The 24,231-nt window shown below is 34.3% G+C and overlaps 1 protein-coding gene across 1 annotated transcript in view; it reads right to left on the bottom strand.

Annotated features, from left to right (window-relative positions):
* The window catches only part of LOC145690792 (uncharacterized), a 271,803-nt gene that overhangs the window by 70,739 nt on the left and 176,833 nt on the right, over positions 1–24,231 (bottom strand). Inside the window, exon 3 of the mRNA XM_081766070.1 lies at positions 7,500–7,632. Coding sequence (XP_081622196.1) covers positions 7,500–7,573 — 74 coding nt within the window. The 5' untranslated portion in view covers positions 7,574–7,632. The remainder of the gene's footprint in view (positions 1–7,499; positions 7,633–24,231) is intronic.

Raw genomic sequence — 24,231 nt, 5'->3', positions numbered from 1 at the left:
CGATTTCCTTTATACTAACAGGGTTAATGGGCCCCAGTGACTTACTTCATTGTCCATGGCACCTAATTTTTTGTGCATGCACATCTTTGTTATGTTTATCGAATGGACTAGGTTTGATTCGGATGTCCGGATGATACGTTCATGTCTATTCCTTCTCAGTATGTAGTAAGACTTACTATACAGAAAATTTGTACAGAACAAATATACAAAGATAAGAAGTACGTAAGCACCATCTTGACTCTATTCCTTCCAACGCGGTACAAAATATCTGCACCACAACACAAATTGCTGTTCTGCTGCAGCCAAGAAAACCCGCCTGCAGCGCGAATCTACGGAATTTTCTTCTAAATGGTGTCAATTTTTCTCTCCGTGTACCCTCTCAATTTCACGGAGTATTTTGAATAATATTCTAGCAATGCAAATAATATAGACACAAAAATAAGTATTAGGTTGTGTAATTCCTTACGTTATCTTTCCAGCATCATCTGAACTCGAGGGTTTATCGAAGAGTGAATTTTGGGTCTTTCCTTCACAAGAGTTATAGAGCTTAAAACGAAATATATATATAAAAACACTTCGCTTTAGCCTTGATTCGTTTATGTACCTTTAAATCACTACGTTATTATAATAAATATATCAACTACTAATTACTAACCATAAACATTAATTGTGTCCAGATATCGTCGATTTATTCTTCTGTTTTATACGTACATGAAATATCAACAGCAACCATAGCTTTTGTACATATCTTCCAATTTCGTGTGTATAACTCAGTAATGATCTTTCCCATAACAACTAATAATCTTGTCAATAACAAACTGATAGTTTTTTTGTCATAGTCTTTTCCCATGACAACATGTCCTGTCAATAACAGCGTTCTTTCTTTTAATTACATCTAAGCTATATGCTTAATTATTGCGCCTCTGATCAGTGTTGGTAAAATGGGTACAGATTAATTATAATAGGAATGTATCGCTGTATGAATGTCGCCCAGAACGGGAATTCCGTAACAGTATTATAGTGAAGGAAAGAACCCTGTATATTTTCAAAACATTCACTTTTTGAATAGCCCTCGTACTAATTATTACTAAATCAACTCTCCTATTAATTATTATTATTACATCAATATAAGTAGTTTTCTCTTCTCTTCTTTCTCCATATATATATCAATTCATTTATAACAACATTTTTCTTTTATTACTAATCACATATCATAAAGCGTCGATTCATTAAAAAATATTATTTGTGGGTCTATTCAAAATTATAAGTAACTGATGACTTACACAGAGTTACTAGTTAATTGTTCCTCTTTTACATTGAGCGATAACATTCATATACAAACAACATTATTTACAATTAAGATTGCCACCATATCACACGTCAACAACAAGATCAGAAGGTAATAATTACATTTAAAAGCTTCAATTTAAGTTCACTGTCATGGATTTCAAGTTAACACAATCAAATCTCTTTTGAACATGTAAAGTAAAATAAAGGTAAACATAACATTCAAAGTTAATACAAAGATAAGATAAATTAATCACATCATAACATGTTGCTCAAATATAAAGTCCAAATGAAGTATTCATAACACAACTCATAACATCTGAGAGAATAAATTAAGAATTGTTATCCAAGTTTAATTTAGTTAACAGCGGGTTTTAGTTTAAATTATGATTAATAAACGAGTCAATTAAAGTACATTGAACACCACAATCTTGGTTATTTTCTCTTGATCCATTTCCTGTTTCATTTATTACTTCGGTCCTATTCCGACAGTTCCTGCCATCTCGAGATCTCCAATTGCATCTGTTTTGAGTTACACCGGTATGCATGACATTGTTACTGTAATTGCGTCTTCCACGAAAGTTTCTCCCGTTCGTCCAACTGTTCCTCGGATTATTATAATTCGTTCCATTTCTACCGCTAGAATTGAATCTTCCATTGGCTCCAGTTCCAGTACGTATAACAGATCTCTCACTAACTCCAATGCCAGTATTGTCACGTGATCTCTCATCGCTGCGAAGATTTTCGGTATTTTCATTAGTTATATTCAAGTTTCTAACGGCAATCGGATTCGATGGATTACGATTACTCCCATTAGGATTCGGGAATTGATTCTCAAAGTTTTGAACTAAAATTATGAGATGATTGAAGTTTACGCATTGAGCTGACAACAGAATTTGTTGTAATTTATATGGCAATAAAATGCGTACGGAAGCGATTATTCTGGATTCGGGCTGAAACGGATTGACGAGTTTAAGTTCATTATATGCATTGATTGTAAAATCCGTAAGAGATTTATCGACCCGAGGTGAATAGTGTCGAGTTCGCACCATCGCATCACGGTTAGCTAACAAGAAATCATTTTCGTAATTAGCCAACAAGGCCCGTTTAAATTCTTCGTAGGATTTTATATGGTCGCGAATAGCCTTAAACCACAAGGAACAAGGAGGAAGTAACAGATGTGGTAACAACTTCATAAATTTAGATTGATCTACACCCATAATTTCACACTCTGCTTCAAATTTTTCTAAAAACGAGCTTGCGGTTTCGTCACACTTACCGCTGAATTTAGTCATGGCCTTAATTTCACTGACCTTAACATTTATTTTGCTATAGTTATGTTTTTGTTGGCGTTGATAATGGTCTGGAACCCTTTCGCACTTATTTATCTCCTTTCTCCTTTTGCGATCTGGACTTTGGAATCGCCTTCTGTGGTTTTCCACAACTAAACCATCATCAGTAGAACTCTTAGAAGAAGATATCCCGTCAGTTTCTATTAATGGAATTCTCGGGCAGTGATGCAATGCTTCCTGTTGAAGATGCAATGTTTCCTGTTGATGATGCAATGTTTCCTGTTGATTGGGAGTACCCAAAGCCTCCTTATACATAGGATTATTGTAGTCACATTCCCTCTCTTGTAACGATCTGATTTCCTCTTGTATGTTGGATATCAGTATGCTATGTGAATTGACCTGGGCAGTAATATTCGCTATCTGACTTTTTTGTTGGGCTGTCGTCGATTCCATGGTTTCAACGACTTTCTTTATCGACTCGGTTTCTAGAGTTAGTTGATCCTGTCTATCTTGCCATTTGTTACTAAATTGTTGAAACCTGGTATCAACTTCTCGTGTCATATCATTTGTAATTTTGATGGTAACTTCATCAGCTAATACTTGCAAATTTTCTTTCAAATTGTGTTGCAAGCGGTCAAAATTCTCTTGCACACCTTGTACTTTATCTGCAAGTGATTTATGCTGCACTAGTATCTGTTCTAGCTTTTCATCGTTCAGTTTTTGTTGTTGATCAAATTTCTGTTCTAACTTTTTATCTAGCTTTTCATCTAGCTTTTCATCGTACAATTTTTGTTGTTGATCAAATTTCTGTTCTAGCTTTTCATCTAGTAGTTGACTAAACATATCAATAAGATTAGAATAGGAATGTTCAGACACGGTTACGGCATTTCCAGATATGGTTTCATTTGAAATACTGGGTACTTCTTCAATCTCGGAATCCTGCATATTGCTAATTCTTTGGATTCTCTTCCCACTTCTTAAAGTAGTGAAACTCATAAAATACGTATACACATAAACTCAGTTCTTACTATTCTTCGGAACTAAATAGTATAGTATAGTCCCGTGTCTTCGGCACCAGATAAAACGAAATATATATATATAAACACTTCGCTTTAGCCCTGATTCGTTTTACATATCTTTAAATCACTATGTATTTATAATAAATATATCAACTACTAATTACTAACCATAAACATTAATTGTGTCCAGATATCGTCGATTTATTCTTCTGTTTTATACGTACATGAAATATCAACAGCAACCATAGCTTTTGTACATATCTTCCAATTTCGTGTGTATAACTCAGTAATGATCTTTCCCATAACAACTAATAATCTTGTCAATAACAAACTGATAGTTTTTTTGTCATAGTCTTTTCCCATGACAACATGTCCTGTCAATAACAGCGTTCTTTCTTTTAATTACATCTAAGCTATATGCTTAATTATTGCGCCTCTGATCAGTGTTGGTAAAATGGGTACAGATTAATTATAATAGGAATGTATCGCTGTATGAATGTCGCCCAGAACGGGAATTCCGTAACAGTATTATAGTGAAGGAAAGAACCCTGTATATTTTCAAAACATTCACTTTTTGAATAGCCCTCGTACTAATTATTACTAAATCAACTCTCCTATTAATTATTATTATTACATCAATATAAGTAGTTTTCTCTTCTCTTCTTTCTCCATATATATATCAATTCATTTATAACAACATTTTTCTTTTATTACTAATCACATATCATAAAGCGTCGATTCATTAAAAAATATTATTTGTGGGTCTATTCAAAATTATAAGTAACTGATGACTTACACAGAGTTACTAGTTAATTGTTCCTCTTTTACATTGAGCGATAACATTCATATACAAACAACATTATTTACAATTAAGATTGCCACCATATCACACGTCAACAACAAGATCAGAAGGTAATAATTACATTTAAAAGCTTCAATTTAAGTTCACTGTCATGGATTTCAAGTTAACACAATCAAATCTCTTTTGAACATGTAAAGTAAAATAAAGGTAAACATAACATTCAAAGTTAATACAAAGATAAGATAAATTAATCACATCATAACATGTTGCTCAAATATAAAGTCCAAATGAAGTATTCATAACACAACTCATAACATCTGAGAGAATAAATTAAGAATTGTTATCCAAGTTTAATTTAGTTAACAGCGGGTTTTAGTTTAAATTATGATTAATAAACGAGTCAATTAAAGTACATTGAACACCACAATCTTGGTTATTTTCTCTTGATCCATTTCCTGTTTCATTTATTACTTCGGTCCTATTCCGACAGTTCCTGCCATCTCGAGATCTCCAATTGCATCTGTTTTGAGTTACACCGGTATGCATGACATTGTTACTGTAATTGCGTCTTCCACGAAAGTTTCTCCCGTTCGTCCAACTGTTCCTCGGATTATTATAATTCGTTCCATTTCTACCGCTAGAATTGAATCTTCCATTGGCTCCAGTTCCAGTACGTATAACAGATCTCTCACTAACTCCAATGCCAGTATTGTCACGTGATCTCTCATCGCTGCGAAGATTTTCGGTATTTTCATTAGTTATATTCAAGTTTCTAACGGCAATCGGATTCGATGGATTACGATTACTCCCATTAGGATTCGGGAATTGATTCTCAAAGTTTTGAACTAAAATTATGAGATGATTGAAGTTTACGCATTGAGCTGACAACAGAATTTGTTGTAATTTATATGGCAATAAAATGCGTACGGAAGCGATTATTCTGGATTCGGGCTGAAACGGATTGACGAGTTTAAGTTCATTATATGCATTGATTGTAAAATCCGTAAGAGATTTATCGACCCGAGGTGAATAGTGTCGAGTTCGCACCATCGCATCACGGTTAGCTAACAAGAAATCATTTTCGTAATTAGCCAACAAGGCCCGTTTAAATTCTTCGTAGGATTTTATATGGTCGCGAATAGCCTTAAACCACAAGGAACAAGGAGGAAGTAACAGATGTGGTAACAACTTCATAAATTTAGATTGATCTACACCCATAATTTCACACTCTGCTTCAAATTTTTCTAAAAACGAGCTTGCGGTTTCGTCACACTTACCGCTGAATTTAGTCATGGCCTTAATTTCACTGACCTTAACATTTATTTTGCTATAGTTATGTTTTTGTTGGCGTTGATAATGGTCTGGAACCCTTTCGCACTTATTTATCTCCTTTCTCCTTTTGCGATCTGGACTTTGGAATCGCCTTCTGTGGTTTTCCACAACTAAACCATCATCAGTAGAACTCTTAGAAGAAGATATCCCGTCAGTTTCTATTAATGGAATTCTCGGGCAGTGATGCAATGCTTCCTGTTGAAGATGCAATGTTTCCTGTTGATGATGCAATGTTTCCTGTTGATTGGGAGTACCCAAAGCCTCCTTATACATAGGATTATTGTAGTCACATTCCCTCTCTTGTAACGATCTGATTTCCTCTTGTATGTTGGATATCAGTATGCTATGTGAATTGACCTGGGCAGTAATATTCGCTATCTGACTTTTTTGTTGGGCTGTCGTCGATTCCATGGTTTCAACGACTTTCTTTATCGACTCGGTTTCTAGAGTTAGTTGATCCTGTCTATCTTGCCATTTGTTACTAAATTGTTGAAACCTGGTATCAACTTCTCGTGTCATATCATTTGTAATTTTGATGGTAACTTCATCAGCTAATACTTGCAAATTTTCTTTCAAATTGTGTTGCAAGCGGTCAAAATTCTCTTGCACACCTTGTACTTTATCTGCAAGTGATTTATGCTGCACTAGTATCTGTTCTAGCTTTTCATCGTTCAGTTTTTGTTGTTGATCAAATTTCTGTTCTAACTTTTTATCTAGCTTTTCATCTAGCTTTTCATCGTACAATTTTTGTTGTTGATCAAATTTCTGTTCTAGCTTTTCATCTAGTAGTTGACTAAACATATCAATAAGATTAGAATAGGAATGTTCAGACACGGTTACGGCATTTCCAGATATGGTTTCATTTGAAATACTGGGTACTTCTTCAATCTCGGAATCCTGCATATTGCTAATTCTTTGGATTCTCTTCCCACTTCTTAAAGTAGTGAAACTCATAAAATACGTATACACATAAACTCAGTTCTTACTATTCTTCGGAACTAAATAGTATAGTATAGTCCCGTGTCTTCGGCACCAGATAAAACGAAATATATATATATAAACACTTCGCTTTAGCCCTGATTCGTTTTACATATCTTTAAATCACTATGTATTTATAATAAATATATCAACTACTAATTACTAACCATAAACATTAATTGTGTCCAGATATCGTCGATTTATTCTTCTGTTTTATACGTACATGAAATATCAACAGCAACCATAGCTTTTGTACATATCTTCCAATTTCGTGTGTATAACTCAGTAATGATCTTTCCCATAACAACTAATAATCTTGTCAATAACAAACTGATAGTTTTTTTGTCATAGTCTTTTCCCATGACAACATGTCCTGTCAATAACAGCGTTCTTTCTTTTAATTACATCTAAGCTATATGCTTAATTATTGCGCCTCTGATCAGTGTTGGTAAAATGGGTACAGATTAATTATAATAGGAATGTATCGCTGTAAGCTATTTGCAATGCGCAGTAAAGGAGGGAAGTCTACACAATAGCGTTGAACAAAGATATTCATGACTACAAAACCTTAAATATTTTTTCTACATATATATCTTTTACTTCTACTTCTCTTTACAGACTACATATTGAATCTGACTTTTCTCGACACTATTATAACAATTTATGAAAGGAGTAGAATAAATCCAAAATCTCGTAAGCACCATCTTATGTACATTTTTAGCTAATGCTACTTGAAATCAAAATATGCATATTTCAGACTAAAACCGGACGTAACAAATAAGTACTTACCGACATACTAAATTAATATCTTGTTTTGAATCCGGAAATATGTATCGTGGGTCCTTCAGAAGTGGCTCAGCCATTTCAGCACAACGCTGATATTCCGCCTGAGTACAGCGTTCCCCATTGGCATGTTGGAATTCTGAAAATACAAACATAAATGTATATTATAAGTACCATTGATTTAAGAAGTCTCACTATTCTAAAGAAATATTTGACCAGCTCCAAATTATGAAAGAAGTTTCCTTATCGAACAGGCATTTTCAATTGGTTAATGTATGCTGTAGAGGCATGCTTTTACAGTCAAGGAAAGGAAAGCAGAGAGGAGTACAATAAAGAAAGGAGAGAAGAGAATGGCGTAGGAGGTTAAATGTTGGCAATGTACGCGTAGTCACTGATTCACTAATAGTGTGCCAGAGTAACCATCGACTACGTAATCGATTTTCTTATTCACCACTGTCTTTATCAACAGACCAGATTACCCGACAGCTCCTTCTCTTCAATCAGAGAAGCCGAGGTAGAAACTGTGACGTCTCAGAGCATTCAGCTGATGAGACCTACAGCTTAACGTGCGACCCGAACCACATGAGCTCCAGCCGCGAATCGAGCCCAGATCTTCACATAGCCACTACGGAGCTCTAGCAAGGTTCTGGTATAGAATATATTCGCGCGAGACTTTTTTTAAAAGTTGTGTACACTTTCTTATTCTTGATTATTTGAACCGCAAATATGAGAAATAATTAGATGGCCGAGTAAGGAAAGAAACGAGAAATTGATGAAAATGGTAAGCGACTGATTTCAATCGTTTGAGTAATAGGGAGCGCGTGTTTAGAGGTGAAAGAAAAGGGCGCTGAATCGGGAGAGCATCTACAGACGTGCTTAATAAAGAGAAGAACTCTCAGTCCTCAGAGACTGCAATCGTTTTGATTTATGCCTGAAATAGTTCTGTCTTGTAGTGTGATACTTTTTATCCCCTTACTCAAAGCAACTGGGAGACACCATCATTAAAGCGGTTAAGCTTGAAAGAGAACATATTCCATACTTTATGAAAATCTGACAAAATTTATGAAAGTCATTGAGTGAGTGGTTTATCAGCAGCAAGGCTGTTTAGGACAAGAGGTTCAATTTAAAGTGTTATCTGACCACCGACGTGCATTCGATACTGTGCCGCCGGGAATTGAACAAGGAACCTCATGTACCAAATTCAAATATAAAAGATATTATGTAACATTTCTTTAAGTTAGGAAGGAAGTCGATTCCTGTCTTTGTTTTTGACAGATCAATTCTATATAACTGTGGGTGATTAGAAAGCCGTGATGACATAGGTCACGACTTTCGTTCAAGTCATCCGGGTATAGATTCAGTCTAATCCGCGATGCAGACAGACCTGGACTCACCCGCTGCTTTGGAAGCAGCTAAAATATCAACTCCAAAGCATTGCTGTAGAATTTTATAGTACACTAATGATACTCACTACTCGTGCTCTAATATTCATTGTTTTATTCCCAGTGTGACATATTTTAATCGAGATACCATGTCTTGAGACTATTTCAAATAGGATTATATTCTTACTGGTTGGTCTTGTCATGCTAAAAAAAAAAAAAAAAAAAAAAAAAAAAAAAAAAGTAATACCTACAATTCTTTTGAACAATGACTATACAAACTATTTAACGTAACTTTATTCGCACTCAGCAGTATCTCTTATATTCGTATTCTACATAACATGTTTCACAGGCTCGTTCGATTAAATTTTGACGACCCACTTACCAAAATATGTAACTTTTCATTTGTGTGATTCTTACGCGTTTATACGTTGATAGGTCTTGTGGTTGGGTTTCAGTGCAATGATTTGAAACGCATATGTACACTCATATCCAAAATGATTGTCGCATATGTATAACTGACTTCTTGTAAGAATATAATATGATAATGATTTTACATTGTACTTTTAATACTGACACTATGTGTATAATCTAGAAATGTATATTTGTGGTAAATTTCATAGGAAAAGAATTATAAATACGAAAATTAGAATGAGTAAAACAAAATGTTGCTAAATGGACAAGAAAGTTTTATTTTCGTTTTATTGTTCTTATTTGCTGCTCTCTTGACATGAAATTTACCACATACATGTCTCTGCTGATTATATACATACTAACATTAACTAACTAACTAACTAACTAACTCTATGGCCTATGAAACCCGGAGGTTCAGTGCCGCGTTCACAAAAGCTCTCCACTGACTTCTATCCTTAGCTAATTGCATCCAGTTTCTACTTTGTATTCCTATCTCTGCGAGATCCATCTTAATATTGTCCTCCCATCTGCGCCTAGGTCTTCCTAATGGTCGTTTTCCTATGGGTCTACCAGTCAAGACTTTGAAAGCGTTTCTACTTTCTTCCATTCTAGCTACATGACCTGCCCACCTAAGCCTCCTAGACTTGACGACCCTAACTATGTTGGGTAAACCGTATAAACTATGTAGTTCCTCGTTATGAAGCTTCCGCCATTCCCCATTCTCGTTCCTCTTGGGTCCGAATATTCTTCTCAGGATCCTGTTCTCAAATACTTTCAGTCTATGTTCTTCCCTCAGAGTAAGCGACCATGTTTCACAACCATACAGAACAACAGGCATGATTATCGTTTTATATATTTTAAGCTTCAAATTCCTCGACAGAATTCGCGACGACAAGAGATTTTGAACCGAATAGTAACACGAATTCCCTGCTTTTAGTCGACATTTAATTTCTTCGGGAATATGATTTTCGTCTGTTAATATTGATCCTAAATATTTGAAAGTATCCACTTTATCAAAAGCATTATTTAATATTTTAACGCCTCTACAATTTGCCGTATTACGGTCCCGACGCACTTCCATGTATTTAGTTTTATCTGCATTTACTTCTAAACCCATGTCCCTGCAAGCGTTTAATAATATCTCTGCATGCATTTCTACTGTTCTCCTATCATCCCCTATTAAATTTACATCATCAGCATATGCCATAACCTGGTGAATGCCGTTCAACTCTAGGCCCTGGTTGCTATCTTTGATTTTCCTTATGGCGTATTCCAGAACAAAGTTAAATAATAATGGCGACAACGCATCTCCTTGTTTCAGGCCATTTTCGACGTGGAAGCTCGTGGACAAAAATTATCCTACCCGCACTTTACTTTGGGATTCACTTAAACATATCTTAATTAATCTAGTTAGCTTTCTCGGTATTCCAAGCTCTGTAAGAACGTTGTATAATGTTTATCTCCTAACCGAGTCGTAAGCCTTTCTAAAATCAATAAATAGTTGATGTACCGGGGTATTGTATTCCCACTTTTTTTCGAGTATTTGGCGAATGGTAAATATTTGGTCGATAGCTGATCGATTTCGTCTAAATCCGCACTGATAATCTCCAATAATTTCATCTGCGTATGGGGTCAATCTTGCTAACAGAATATTTGAATGGATTTTATAGGATGTTGACAGAAGAGAAATGCCTCGATAATTATTACAGTCAGTTTTGTCGCCTTTCTTGTGAATTGGAACAATGATTGATTCTTTCCACTCTTGTGGCAATTCTTCCTTGTTCCAGATAAGGAGAATGAGTTTGTGTATCTTGTTCCACAATTTTTCGCCTCCAGCTAAAATTAACTCAGCCGGAATTTCATCTACGCCCTGAGATTTGTGTTTCTTCAATTTCTTTATAGCGGCTTCCACTTCTATTCGATTGGGTTCTGGAATATACGGTTCTGCGGTGTGTATCTCCTTTTCTCCACGCACATTAGTTTTTGGCTGCGTGTTCAGCAAATCGTCAAAGAAATCTTTCCATCTATTTAAGAGTCTATCCGTATCGGTGAGAACTGTTCCGTCAGATTTCTTTAATATATAAGCACGAGGTTGATAGCCTTTCTTAAATTCGCTGATCCCCTTATACATGTCCCGAATATTTTTATTTTTACCTTATACATACTAACATTATAAGAAATACCGGGCGAATTTGTTATCAAATTATATTCCTACAACAACATATTTATAGACATGCGACAATAATTTTGGACATGAGTGTACATATATATGAGTTCATCAATTTTGACAACAGGTCTGTGCATAGTCATTTATCAAGGAGTGATTAACAAGTGAGGAACATACGTGTTACCAGACAGATTTGTAATATAGATAAACATGTAAATATTACACTTTAAAGCTGGATTCCCAATTATTACATAATTAGTTTTGTTGCTATTCATATAAATACCCAAGTTAATTATTTTTATTTTTAGTCATATAACTGCTTGAGACACATACTGTACTTTCCTGAATAATTAAAATTTCGCTCACAAACAGAAAAATAAACTTTTTACTATGGCATATTGCACTGAAAAAAAAATACAAATGTGCAGGTCATAGTTACTGGAATAGAAAAAAAATAACATTTTTGGCCCTGTTAAAAATATCAGATTAAATCAAGTAACTTTTACAATGTTTTGTTTTTAAAGTAGTTTTTCAACACAAAGAAGGAAAGAAATTCCATGAACATACAGGAAAAAAACGCGCCAAATTTTTCTCTCACTTGCTTCTTACAACCAATGGGCTTGGAACATCAGTCATCATCTCAGCTGAATTTTTAAATCAGTACAGTATTATTATTATTATTATTATTATTATTATTATTATTATTATTAAACAAAAATATTTTGCCAAATAATAAAAAATGATGTTGCACGGTATTAGAGATATTCAAATCCAAGATAAATTATTAACATGAAATATAATGTAATAACAAAGTCTTGCTACTCAAGCTTACTACTGCAAGCTCTACAGAAAACAGAATCTATAAGAACAGCTCATTTTTTGAACATTTTAAAGAAGTCTGACGGTAAACAAGTCCCACGACAAATAAATTATAATGGTATACGTTACTTCAAGACACTATCGAAGTTACTGACAGTGAGGCATTTAGGAATATATTTTATGAAGCTTTTAACTTAGACTTAGGTCAGAATATATTGCCTCAAAATATTCTTAGTAATTCTTAATAATATTTTTATCGTTACTGAATTACATGTAATCGAAGCCATTACAACAATTAAACCAAGCCCCACTCCAGATAACATTCCATATTATGTAATAAAAACTTAAGCAACTGAACTTTCAACTAGTTTGACAAATATATTTAATGCTTCACTACGTACAGGTGTAGACCCTTCAACATGGAAGCAAGTGTATGTTCTACGTACAAATTCATAATTAATGTGATAGACAAAATGCCACCAACTATAAGCCAATTACTCTTATCAACGCATTTCCGAAGATATTTGAACTAATTATAGATAAACACATATATTTTAATGAGGATATATATTAAATGAATCTCGACATGGTTTTTATACGGGTAACTATGTTAAAGGACTCTACAAGGGCAAGTCAATTGTGATCAATCTAATCCATGTTACAGACTTTATCTATTAAACAGTCAAAAATACGTAAATTGCAAATCGATATAATGTAGCATTCATACTGTGTACCTATCAAAGGCTTTTGATTCTGTCAGTCATAAATATTTTACTAGCAAGTTATCACCCATGTCCATTTGCAGGTTTTAAAGCTATATGCCAAATAGAATATACAAAGTTAAAATACGGTCTGTACACTCTCGTGTAGGTTACGTAAAAAAAAATACCGCAAGGGTCGCTGTTCGGCCCCTATTATTTGTTTACTTTTAAAGATCTCCCGAAAAAATTAAAACACTCTAATATTCTTTTACTTGTTGACAGTATGCAATTATTCAGATTAAGCAACAATGAGTATAATAACTATTTAGTACAGCAAGATTTAGATGCACTAAATAGGTGGTGTAGAAACAATTTAATAAAAATTACTTGTAAGAAAACAAAATGTATAACATACACAAATAAAACGCAATATTGTTTCAGCAAATACGAGGTCAACGATGTACAAATAGAAAAAAATAACCATTATTAAAGATCTGGATATCAATCTGACAGTCACTTTAAGTTTTGTTACCACATAACTTCTATTGTAAAAGATACCAGATTGATAGATTTTATTTTTAAACAGTGGCCTGTATTTCAAAACCATATGTACATTTATATAAAGTACTTGTAAGATCCAAGCTAGAGTTTGGATCGGTAATATGGAACAGTGTTTCTAAAACTTTTACAAATAAGATGAGATCTATGCAACAATGATTTATTCGACTGCTATGTTTTTAAATTAAGTTCCCATACTAATGATTACTAGGGTTTAGAGAGTCTTACGAATAGAAGAAAAGATTTTGACAAAGTTTGTATGCAAAAGATACTGGATAATGTATGTATAAGTGAATATTGTTTACGAAACATAGGTTTAAAGTGCAAAATCATAACATAAGAAGTAATACGATTTTAGTTCTCCTATATTGGAAACGTGAACTTTTTAAAAGATTAACAAACTCTTTAAGTATATAAGTTTAGACCAACTGTGTTAAGCAAGTGAAATTTTTATGGTACCCGACTGATTGTTTTTAAGCAATAACTTTAGCAACATTAAACTAAAATATAGTTTTAAGACTGTTTTTTTTAACTTTCCTCTGTTTGTTTCAATTAAATAGAGAATTTGACATTTTTGACAGCGTTGACAAAGAATTATTTCTGCTTAATTCACTTTTATGTGCATTATCTTTTATATTAATTTTCTACATTTTATAGTTTTATTATTATTATTATTATTATTATTATTATTATTATTATTATTATTATTATTATTATTATTATTGTAATGCTCTGATACCACACAATGTGCTGTATTTTTACTAAAAGCTGTTCGCAGCTTTGAAATAAAAAAATATTATTATTATTATTATTATTATTATTATTATTATTATTATTATTATTATTATTATTATTATTATTATTATTATTATTATTTGTCAACTCTAATTGAAACCAGAAATAGTAGATTCAGTATTTACTTTTGACGACCAATGTAGATATTTTGTCATATTTATTTATTTATTTATCAAACTTCCAGGAACTATCTGCGAGGTGAGTTCTTTCCTGGCTATATATTTGCCATATCATTATTTTTTGGTGCGGGAAATCTGGATCAATTCTGATAGGAGCTCCTGTAGTTCGGATTCTCGACAAGCTGTAGGTCCACATCTTAAACAGCCTCGGTGCTAAAAGGAACCTTTAACTTCTAACCATTTTACCTTGGAATCGTTACGAACGACAGAAAATGTAGAAAAAAATCGGCCAGACAATATTGGAAAAGGAAATAATAATAATAATGTTTAAATGTTTAAATGTTTATTAGGGACAAACAGCTACAGCCACAAAGTGCCCCCAAGAAAGATTATACAAATATAAGGCGCTTACATTTAAACATATAATAAAAATGAAACATGCGGAAAAAAAAAAACATGCAATGGGTATTACAGATAAACATACAATGAAAATCATAATGAAAAAACAAATAAACATAATTATCATCCCAAGTACATCTCCAACAAAGTACAACCAGTCATGAGATTAAAATAATAACATATTGATATGATTATACAATAGGGAAAAAGTATATAACATATTAAAAAGGAACATACATATAATCATAAAGTTACAAATGAAAATACATGAAAATCATAAAAAGAATATAAGCATAATTTTCAAATCAATTAACACCTTAATTAAAATACACTCACTCAAAAGACAAAGAATACAAAATAAGCATATGGCATGTAAAACTCATAACCAAGATAAGAAAAAAAAAAGAAAAAAAAAGAAGTGTAGTATCCAAAAAAGAAGCAAGGATAAAAGAGAAAAGATGATAGGAAAAGAGAAAGAAAGTTGAAAGAGAGAGCAAGAAAAACAACCTAGAAAACCTAAAAAAACTAAAAAATTCTCAAATTTCACCTTACAAGTTAAGGAGAAAAAAATATATATCCTTTAAAATTTTAATTAATTGTGAACGGATTTTAACAAAATTATTTTGAAAGATATCTATAGCATAGTAATACTTATTGGCTGTATCTTTAGTTTTATAAATTGAACATTCGAAATACATTAAATAATAATAATAATAATAATAATAATAATAATAATAATAATAATAATAATAATAATAATAATAATAATTATTATTATTATTATTATTATTATTATTATTATTATTATTATTATTATTATTATTATTATTATTATTATTATGTTTAAGTCCCACAGCTGTGAAAATCTCTCAGAGTGGCTGGTGAGCGGATTCGAACCCACAATCTCACGTTTGTGAAGAAAACATGCTTACCAGAAACAAGCTCACTCGGTATATAGCTAAATGAAGTATGAAGAGAACATTCCGCTTATGATCAAAAACTGTTGTGTTCAATCACGTTACTTCTTTCTGGTTAAAAAAGAAAATCTGTAATCTTGAACTGAAAACAGGTAGAAATCAAACAACTTATAATAATATTGTTGATCATAAGGATTTTGTGTGTGGCAGCGTATTGCAAAGAAAATATTCCCAGGCAGTGAAATAGGATATTATGACTAAAATAAGGTAGAAACAGCAGATTACAAAGATGGCGAAAGAGCAACAACTCGTGGGAAAAGGAACATTTGGAAATTGGTGCCACTCGCTCTTGTACTGCCTGTCCTTAACCACGAAAACAGAAGATTTTGAGTTCACTGCTAATCAATATTGTAAAAGAGGAATTCTCGTGTTCCTATGGTCAATGTTTTAGTGTTGTATTCTTTTTCTTCTTCTCTGAATTAAAATATAAAAATAAAAATATGGCATTGTTGTCGTGAATGACCATGAAATCATGTGATGAAATATATCATTCTCTGCTGAGTGGAATTTCACGTGGAGAATGCTCAGAGTCTGGAGATTTTTGCGATACCAATGGCATAGAACAATTGAGTTTTTCAATATCAATAGTAAAGTTCTAAGAATTCCAATATCAGTTTTCCAATAGGATCACAATAATCGAAATCTGTATCTCCTTTAATGCTCATTTTTGTTTTATCATATAAGATATACAGATTCACTGATCATTACTTATCACTCAGTAACCTGTTTGTCTTAAGTAATAATGGTCAAAATAAGCTGGATCCGGCCCGTGTGAATATTCCATTCGATCAGTGAACAAAAATTTAAAAGTATACTAGTTGAACCTTCGCTCTCTACACAGTGCATCATTCACATATGAGCATAAATCTCCTTGTCATTCCTCATAACATCTGCACATATCCCTTTACAGACACAAATAAAAGACGTCTTGATAAAGATCGGCAAGGGGTACCATAAAGGGAGATCTTTTCATTTTTTCAATATCTAGCACCGTTTGCAGGATTGAGCCTACTTCCGGTTGGAGTTTCTAATTCATGTATGATCAGTGTTTTCTTTCTTCTTGCATGCAGTATGTAATAAGTAAATACATTACACACACAGCTAATTATAATGGCAGTAATATATGGTGTTCATTGGGCAAAACACTCCAAACAAAAAAAAAAAAGATTCATCTTAGACTGAAGAAATGGTAATCCTTCGTTTTTCATTATCATTTGGGCATGAAACAAATGCCTGAGAGATATACTACTCCTATATACAATTGTGTGTGTGTCGGTTATTTGCGATTTTTTAAAAATTTTAAGTCCTCCCTCCGATAGAGTATGAAAAGCTATATAAAAGAAGTGATGGAATTTTTCGCGTCAGTGTTACCGTTTCCTAGATATTGCCCCCTCCCCCCAAAAAAAAAATCCGATTTCGGGAGATTTAAGGTGCCATATCTCGAACCATAAGTCATAGAGAGATGATATTTGTGTTGGTCAATACTTAAGAAGATGATGAACATTTTGGTACCAAATAAGAAGCGGTGGTCACTGGTTATATCTGCATTTTCGGGATATACGTATATATGGTGATAAAAAGTGACAGCTCAATATAGTTAATTCAATACATCCCCTAATACACAGGTTCAAAATATGTAGGCTTATTATCTATTGAATTTAATCAAATAAATTTAATATACAATTTCATATAAATTTCAAAAAAAAATAATTCTTTTAAAGTTCGTTCTTGTAATGCTCTTCGAGCATTCTCAACTTTTTTTCTGAAAAATATAGGTGGAAGTATTTTACGATTACTTATCGTCTTTCCGGGTGCACAATAATATCCGCTCAATATTACATAGGCGTGATGGCTTGCAGCACTGGATCCTTCCCGCAAACCTTGAACCCCCCCCCCTCCCTCCAAACAAAAATATCTGGGTGCGTGCCTGTTTCCGTCTATTACTGAAGAGTGTAGGTGGCTATCATAATATTTCTGAATCGAGACTTGTTCTTTAATGTGCGAAAATGCAATCTTCATATAGTAAATTTCAAATGTTGCTAAGGTCTCAGGACCAATGGCATCATTTCAGATTTTTCCAGGAGAGGAGCAAGATTGTTCACCAACATAAGGGTTTCACTTTTTCTATTAGTATATTAGTACATAATTTATTAAAAAGCACGAGTTTCTGGAACTCAGGAGAGTCAATTGCTCCCTGCTCAGGATTTAATTGGCCTAGACATATGAAACAAATAGAAAGATACTCAGAATAGAACAAATGGAGGCACGATGGCTCAGTGGTAGAGCGTTCACCTCCGGTGCTTGGAGTCCCTGGTTCGATCCCAGATCGTACGTGTGGACTTTGTGGTGGACAAACACCGTGCTCGTGAGTTTTCTCGGGGTTCTCCCGTTTCCTCCCACTTTCTTCATTCCACCATTTCATTCATTTCTCATCATCACCGTCTCCTTTAGCCTAACCGGCATAACCGTGGGACGTAAAACTTAAAGATTTCATTTCATTTTTCCAAATAGTCCTTAGGAGTGCATGGAAGCCTTCATCATGTTTCTTTCATGAAAGTTAGTAAGATTACCAGCATTGTTTTAAGAAAGACTTACCATTATTACAGGAGAAGAGCTTAGTGAAGATGTCTTGATAGTGGCAATTTATATTCGTTCCTCGCTTCCTTGACACAAGGAATTAATAATTAATAGGCTCTAATTTGACAAGCAATAACCTCATAATACTAAGGGGAAGATGTTAATAAAATTAGCTCTTCTTAAACAGACAACTATCTTATAGTGGTCGGAATTGTCCGAGAGTAAGCATCGCGACGCCGACAGAGAGTGTTTGTCCGTTCTTGAGTCACGCGAGGGACTTCCACAAATCTTTCCGCACGCAATGGCTAATAACGATTGCAGGATACTACAAGCAGGGTGGGGAATTCAGTTTGTATTGTTGCTACAAATATACTTAACGAAAAAGAATAATCAAATGCATTTACAGATACATGTGTTCTAATTTAAAATTAAAAGTGCAGAAAGCACGTAGGTAAATGCAATACGCATTTCCATAGAAACATATATGCGGTAATTCTGTATAATGTGAAATCAGATAGTTGTCGTAATTTACTTCGGTTCTTGTTATCAGAAAATACTCTGTTGTAGTTCCGAGTCCTGAACTAACCTAACCTAATCTACTATGCAGTGGCAGAGAAATGCATGCAGAGAAAATATCTAACTATTTGATTTCTTGGAGTTTATTATTCTTTTTCATCAGTGAGACTATATGAGATGTACTGTAGACATACTTTAAGGTGGAAACGGAAGCCAATTTCAAAACTGTCTCGCCTCGAATGGAACCGGGTACCACGTGTACGATAAAATGCGTGCGCTACACAGCAAATAATGAGGTGTTAAAATAACACAAAATGACTACCACTTTAGCATGTTACTTATGTGTTAATTTAACACCAAGGACATCGCCTTCGCAGCATATCAGAAATAAGTAGTTACTGGCTGAGAGAATTTGCATTGGATTTTATTGATTGCTTTGAGCAAAGTTTTACGCAGTATATTTGGCATTTATGCTAAGTACCGAATAACGTACTATGTTTCCTATAATCTGTCATGAAAATAGTTTTTAAGCCTCTGAATTGTTTGACAACAGTTACATGAGTAGCAGTTCTACCATCTGTTGTTCTTATGTCCTAACATATAAGAACAACAGATACGAACAGTAGATGGAAGATATACTATATATGCTAAATATGCTGCATAAAGCTTTTCACATAGCAAACAATAAAATCCAATGCAATTCTCAATATCGGTTACTAGTTATTGCTGATAGCCTTTGAGTTAAATTAACACGCAAGTAACTCCTTAAACTGATAGTCATTCTGTGTTAACACTCATTTTTTTGTTGTGTAGCCACTACATCAGCGAGAAACGCTTGTAGTTAGCTATTTTGAGCATAAATTTAACCAAACGTAAGCTAGTTTTCCTCTGTCTCTTTTAATACCAGCATGTCCATATTTGCCCTATCCATCGGTCTACTGGCTAGCGCGTGAGCCTTTAGTTCACCCGGTTCGACTGCCAGTGGGAGAGCTTCATACACATTACCATGTTTCGCAATCTATCTTCAATTGTAGGTCCATATCTTATTAGCCACGGTGCAGAAAAGGAACACTAAACTGCAAAAACTTAGCAAATCACAATCATTTATATGTTCATGCACAGAGAAAAAAATGTATGTGGCGTACATAACATGCGTAAATCCTGTAACTTTTGCTCTTAAAGTACGACTATATATAGAGGTAACCAAGAAAGTTCTGTCGCTTTTTGCGGAGGCCTGTGTTCAATTGGCCCTCACACTGTGTGTTGAATGCGAATGGAGATAAGGCGAAGGACCGTAGTTGGTGTGGGTATATCCAACATGCTACCTGGTTGTGGCAGTTCAGTTACACCTTGAATTTGAGTAAGGACAGAGTAAATATGGGACCTCCTCAGAGCGTCATTTCAATCTCGGGACAAACGCCGCTGTAGCGGGGCGAAAGATATGCCAGGCTTTTGGTAAGGCTGTCGTGCAGCGGTAGTTTAACAAGTTTAACCTCGGCGACAAAGCACTCGAAGACGGACAACGTGCCTGAAGACCAACATATGTACAAAATGAAGATCTTCAGGCAGCAGTTGGGATGAACAGTGGCCAGACATGTGAGGAACTGGGACTACAATTCTGTGTGAGTGGAGAAACCATTCTGCAGCACCTCAATCAACTAGGGAAGCACTACAAGTTGGGTCGATGGCTCCCACATGATTTGACTCAAGGCCAGAAGGCAACGCGAGCAGGCATCTGTGTTTCTTTGCTGTCTCGTGCATTTTGCATTTTTGGACAGGGCGTTGAATGTGATGAGAAATGGGTCTTCTACGAAGCTCTACGGTGCCGTCATCATTGGTTAGCATCCCATGAATCGGTTCCAAGACAACCAAAACCTGTACTGTACCAGAAGAAGGTCGCCCTGTGTATTTGGTGAACTGCTTGCGGCATCGTGCATCGGGAACTGCTACCAGCTGGTCAGAGCGTCAATGCAACCGTGTATTGTCTACAGTTGAGCCGTGTTCAACTTGAGGCATGACTTCTGAATCTCAAAGGAGTCCTCCTGTTACAGGACAGCGCTAAGCTCCACGTGGTTAGGATGCCAAGGGACATCATTCTACGCCTTGAATGGGAAACACTATTGCATCCGCCATACTCCCCGGACATTGCACCGTCTGATTATTACCTGTTCCATTCCTTGGACAATCACCTTAGAGGATGCCAGTTCAAATCGCTAGTAGAGGTGCAAAATGTACTTGATACCTTCTTCGCTTCACGGCCCAAGTTCTATCGCGATGGAATCAATGGCCATCGAGAACGTTGGCAGAAGGTCGTCGATGCTGATGGGAACTATTTTTAATTTCCAGGTACGCTTTATGTGACATATCGATGTTCGAAGGTGGTGGGTGAAAAAGCGACAAAACTATCTTTTTTACCTTTACATAACAATCTGCAGCAAACATATAACTAAAAACGTATGTTTTCTAATATTTTCCGTATAAGTGTTCTATGTATACATACTTTCCGTATGACGGTATAAGGCGGTAAGAATTTCATATGTAGATGAACGTATATAATATAGGTGACTCATGTAACATACGTATACATATATAATAAATGGAAGACTCTTAAATGTCAGACATCCTGCAGCTGCATCATGTAATATCTAAGCGGAAAAGAGAGAGTACGTATGTAGCATATGGATAATGTATGCCCGTAAAGATTTCCGTAGTAGACATATGAATTTCGTATATCTATACAATATTCCGCTGTCTGGATAACGGATTTTCCTCACTGTGCTTAATCAAATAATTTTATTCTAGCTGTACCAAAAAAACAGTATATCCCTTTAGTAGTTGGATAACATAAAAATGTGAAAGAAGATGAAAGATAACTAGTATCCAAGTACATAGGATAATTTGTAAACACAAGACATCTGATCTCGTGTAAGGGACATATCTACCAAAATTCTACCATTCAAAAATTCTATAAAATTCTGAACATCTTCCAAAAAATTCTATAAAATTCTGAACATCTTCCAACCGAAGAGATTATGTATTTGTCTACTTAATTCTTTGCAGACGGGCTTTAAACATACAAATTTTTCCACAGCAGCCGGAAGACTTTTCGTGTTTCTCAAATATTCATTCAAAATAATTCGTTTAGGTTGTATTTATTTTAAAGGTATTTCTGAAAACTATACACCTTGTTTTTCCAAATGATATAACTTAATATACTTACAATAAATGTTGTATTAATAAAATTTGGAAACATTTTCGTGAACACTTTTTGGAAAAGAAAAAATACATTGTATTAGAAGTTATTGCACAGGTATTGACAATAAATAATACAGAAATAATTGATGGGAAATATCTTAAAAGTTGTGTATATATATGATTTTCTAGTACAATCAAAGATATATATATATATATATATATATATATATATATATATATATATATATATATATATATATATATATATATATATATATATATATATATATATATATATATTGATTGTACTAGAAAATCATCAGAACCGGAATCCTCGTGAAAAAGCTGCAAAATTTGATCAGCATCGAAATTGCTCCATTCCATTCTCAACTGTATAAACATGAATACGAGACACTGTCCAAGTAAACTTCCCCTGTGACAAGAGAATGTATCCGTGCTATCTCGGCTGAAATTTGCCTGTAAATCTATACCGAAGAACACTGCCAATCTAGCCCGTAGTTTATCCACAGTAAAAATATAAAGCAAAACGATTGTTATTTGTCCTGATGGACATTAGTTTCATAGCGGGTATAGCGTGAAGTACAAAAGTAGAAAACAAAAATAATCTCTCTGTAATAATTAATCAATTCTACTTTGCCGACAAAGTTAAAGCTATTCAGTGCCTTGGCGTCTTGGTTGCTAAATCTATTGATTTGTACTTAATCACTTAATGGGATCTCTTCTACTTAAGGGAAGGAGAGAGACCTCCAGGATATCCTATCATTCGCTGTAGTCATTGTCTGTCCTCAATTCATTTTTTTTCCTTTGTTATATTTTCAACATTCTTTTTGCACTGTCTTTGTTGTTTGTCTTTCTTCTTGTTTCCCCCACTTATTTAAGAATCTTATCTTCTTCTATTCTTACAGAATCTCCCATCCATCTTATCTTAATTGAGTATTTTTAATAATAGTCTTAACTGATTCTATCTTGGAATCTGTTCTAATCCTCTGATTTCTTATTCTATCGCAATTTGTCTATTTTTCTTACAATTCTAATTTGTATTGCTTGTATCTGATTTTTGATGTGTCTGCTAGGCCTCCATGGTTCACTGTTATATAGATGTTTGCACGTGAAGGTCGCCGCGCTCGTTCAATGTAAATAGGGGTCTACATAGAAAGCTGGTTTCTGAAAAGTCTCAATGGAGCAAAAGAGAACCACAACATTTGCTCCCACCGTTTGATCCCTTAGTGAGCACCAAGCCTAAACAGTCTAAATCACATCATCTCTGCAGCATTATTGCAGAGTTTTATTATTGGATTAACAATGACTACTACTCGAGCTCAAATATTTATGTGTTCCATTCTTGATTGACATTATTTTAAATCAGCAACATTTAATCCAGTTGTTCAGAATTAGTCGTCTTCAAAAATTGATCTCAATAACATGCGGAATTACAGTTTGATGTGGCATGCTGCTATCAGGTGTTGATGGATGGGTAACGCATGATTTGGAGTTTAGTGTCCCGTTCAGCACCAATTCTACATGAAACGTGGAGCTGCAGCTTAACGTGGGATCCTAATCGGATGAGCTCCCAACGGGAATCGTACCCGGGTCTCCCGCAACGAAGACGAACGGGAGCCAAATTCTGGGTTCTATGCCGAAGGCGAGAACACAATCACGTCGTATTGTAGCAGTTCATAAAAGGTACGGAAGTTCTAAAGTGAACTCAAATTTGTGCACGTATGTTCACAGAAGAAAGAAAGGAAATGATAGATTTAGTGAGAGGAGAAGAGAGAGAGAGAGAGAGAAAATATTCATTGGAATGTGTATCCTATGTTAATAGGGTTCAAATACTTTCCATAATCTATTCTCCCCGTGTGAATAAGAGACATTTCAGCTAGTTTTTTTATTATAATATTCATGAAGAGTATTTGTAGAATCGCGGCAAAAACGTCACAAATGGATTTCTATACCCATTACCGTCCAATACAATCCGATGGAACGGACACGAATTATTCTCTGATGTATTCACCAATATCTGTAAATGAAGTTTGGTTCCTTCACTATAGAAATCTGCTTATCATTCGCAAATCTTTTTCCGTCGAAGGTTTCTCTTAGATTG

The sequence above is a fragment of the Thermobia domestica genome, chromosome 7 (assembly GCF_964235325.1).
Source record: "Thermobia domestica chromosome 7, izTheDome1.hap1.1, whole genome shotgun sequence".
NCBI lineage: Eukaryota > Metazoa > Arthropoda > Insecta > Zygentoma > Lepismatidae > Thermobia > Thermobia domestica.
The sequence above is the reverse complement of the archived record's forward strand: the minus strand, read 5'-3'. Positions and strand labels throughout refer to the sequence as shown.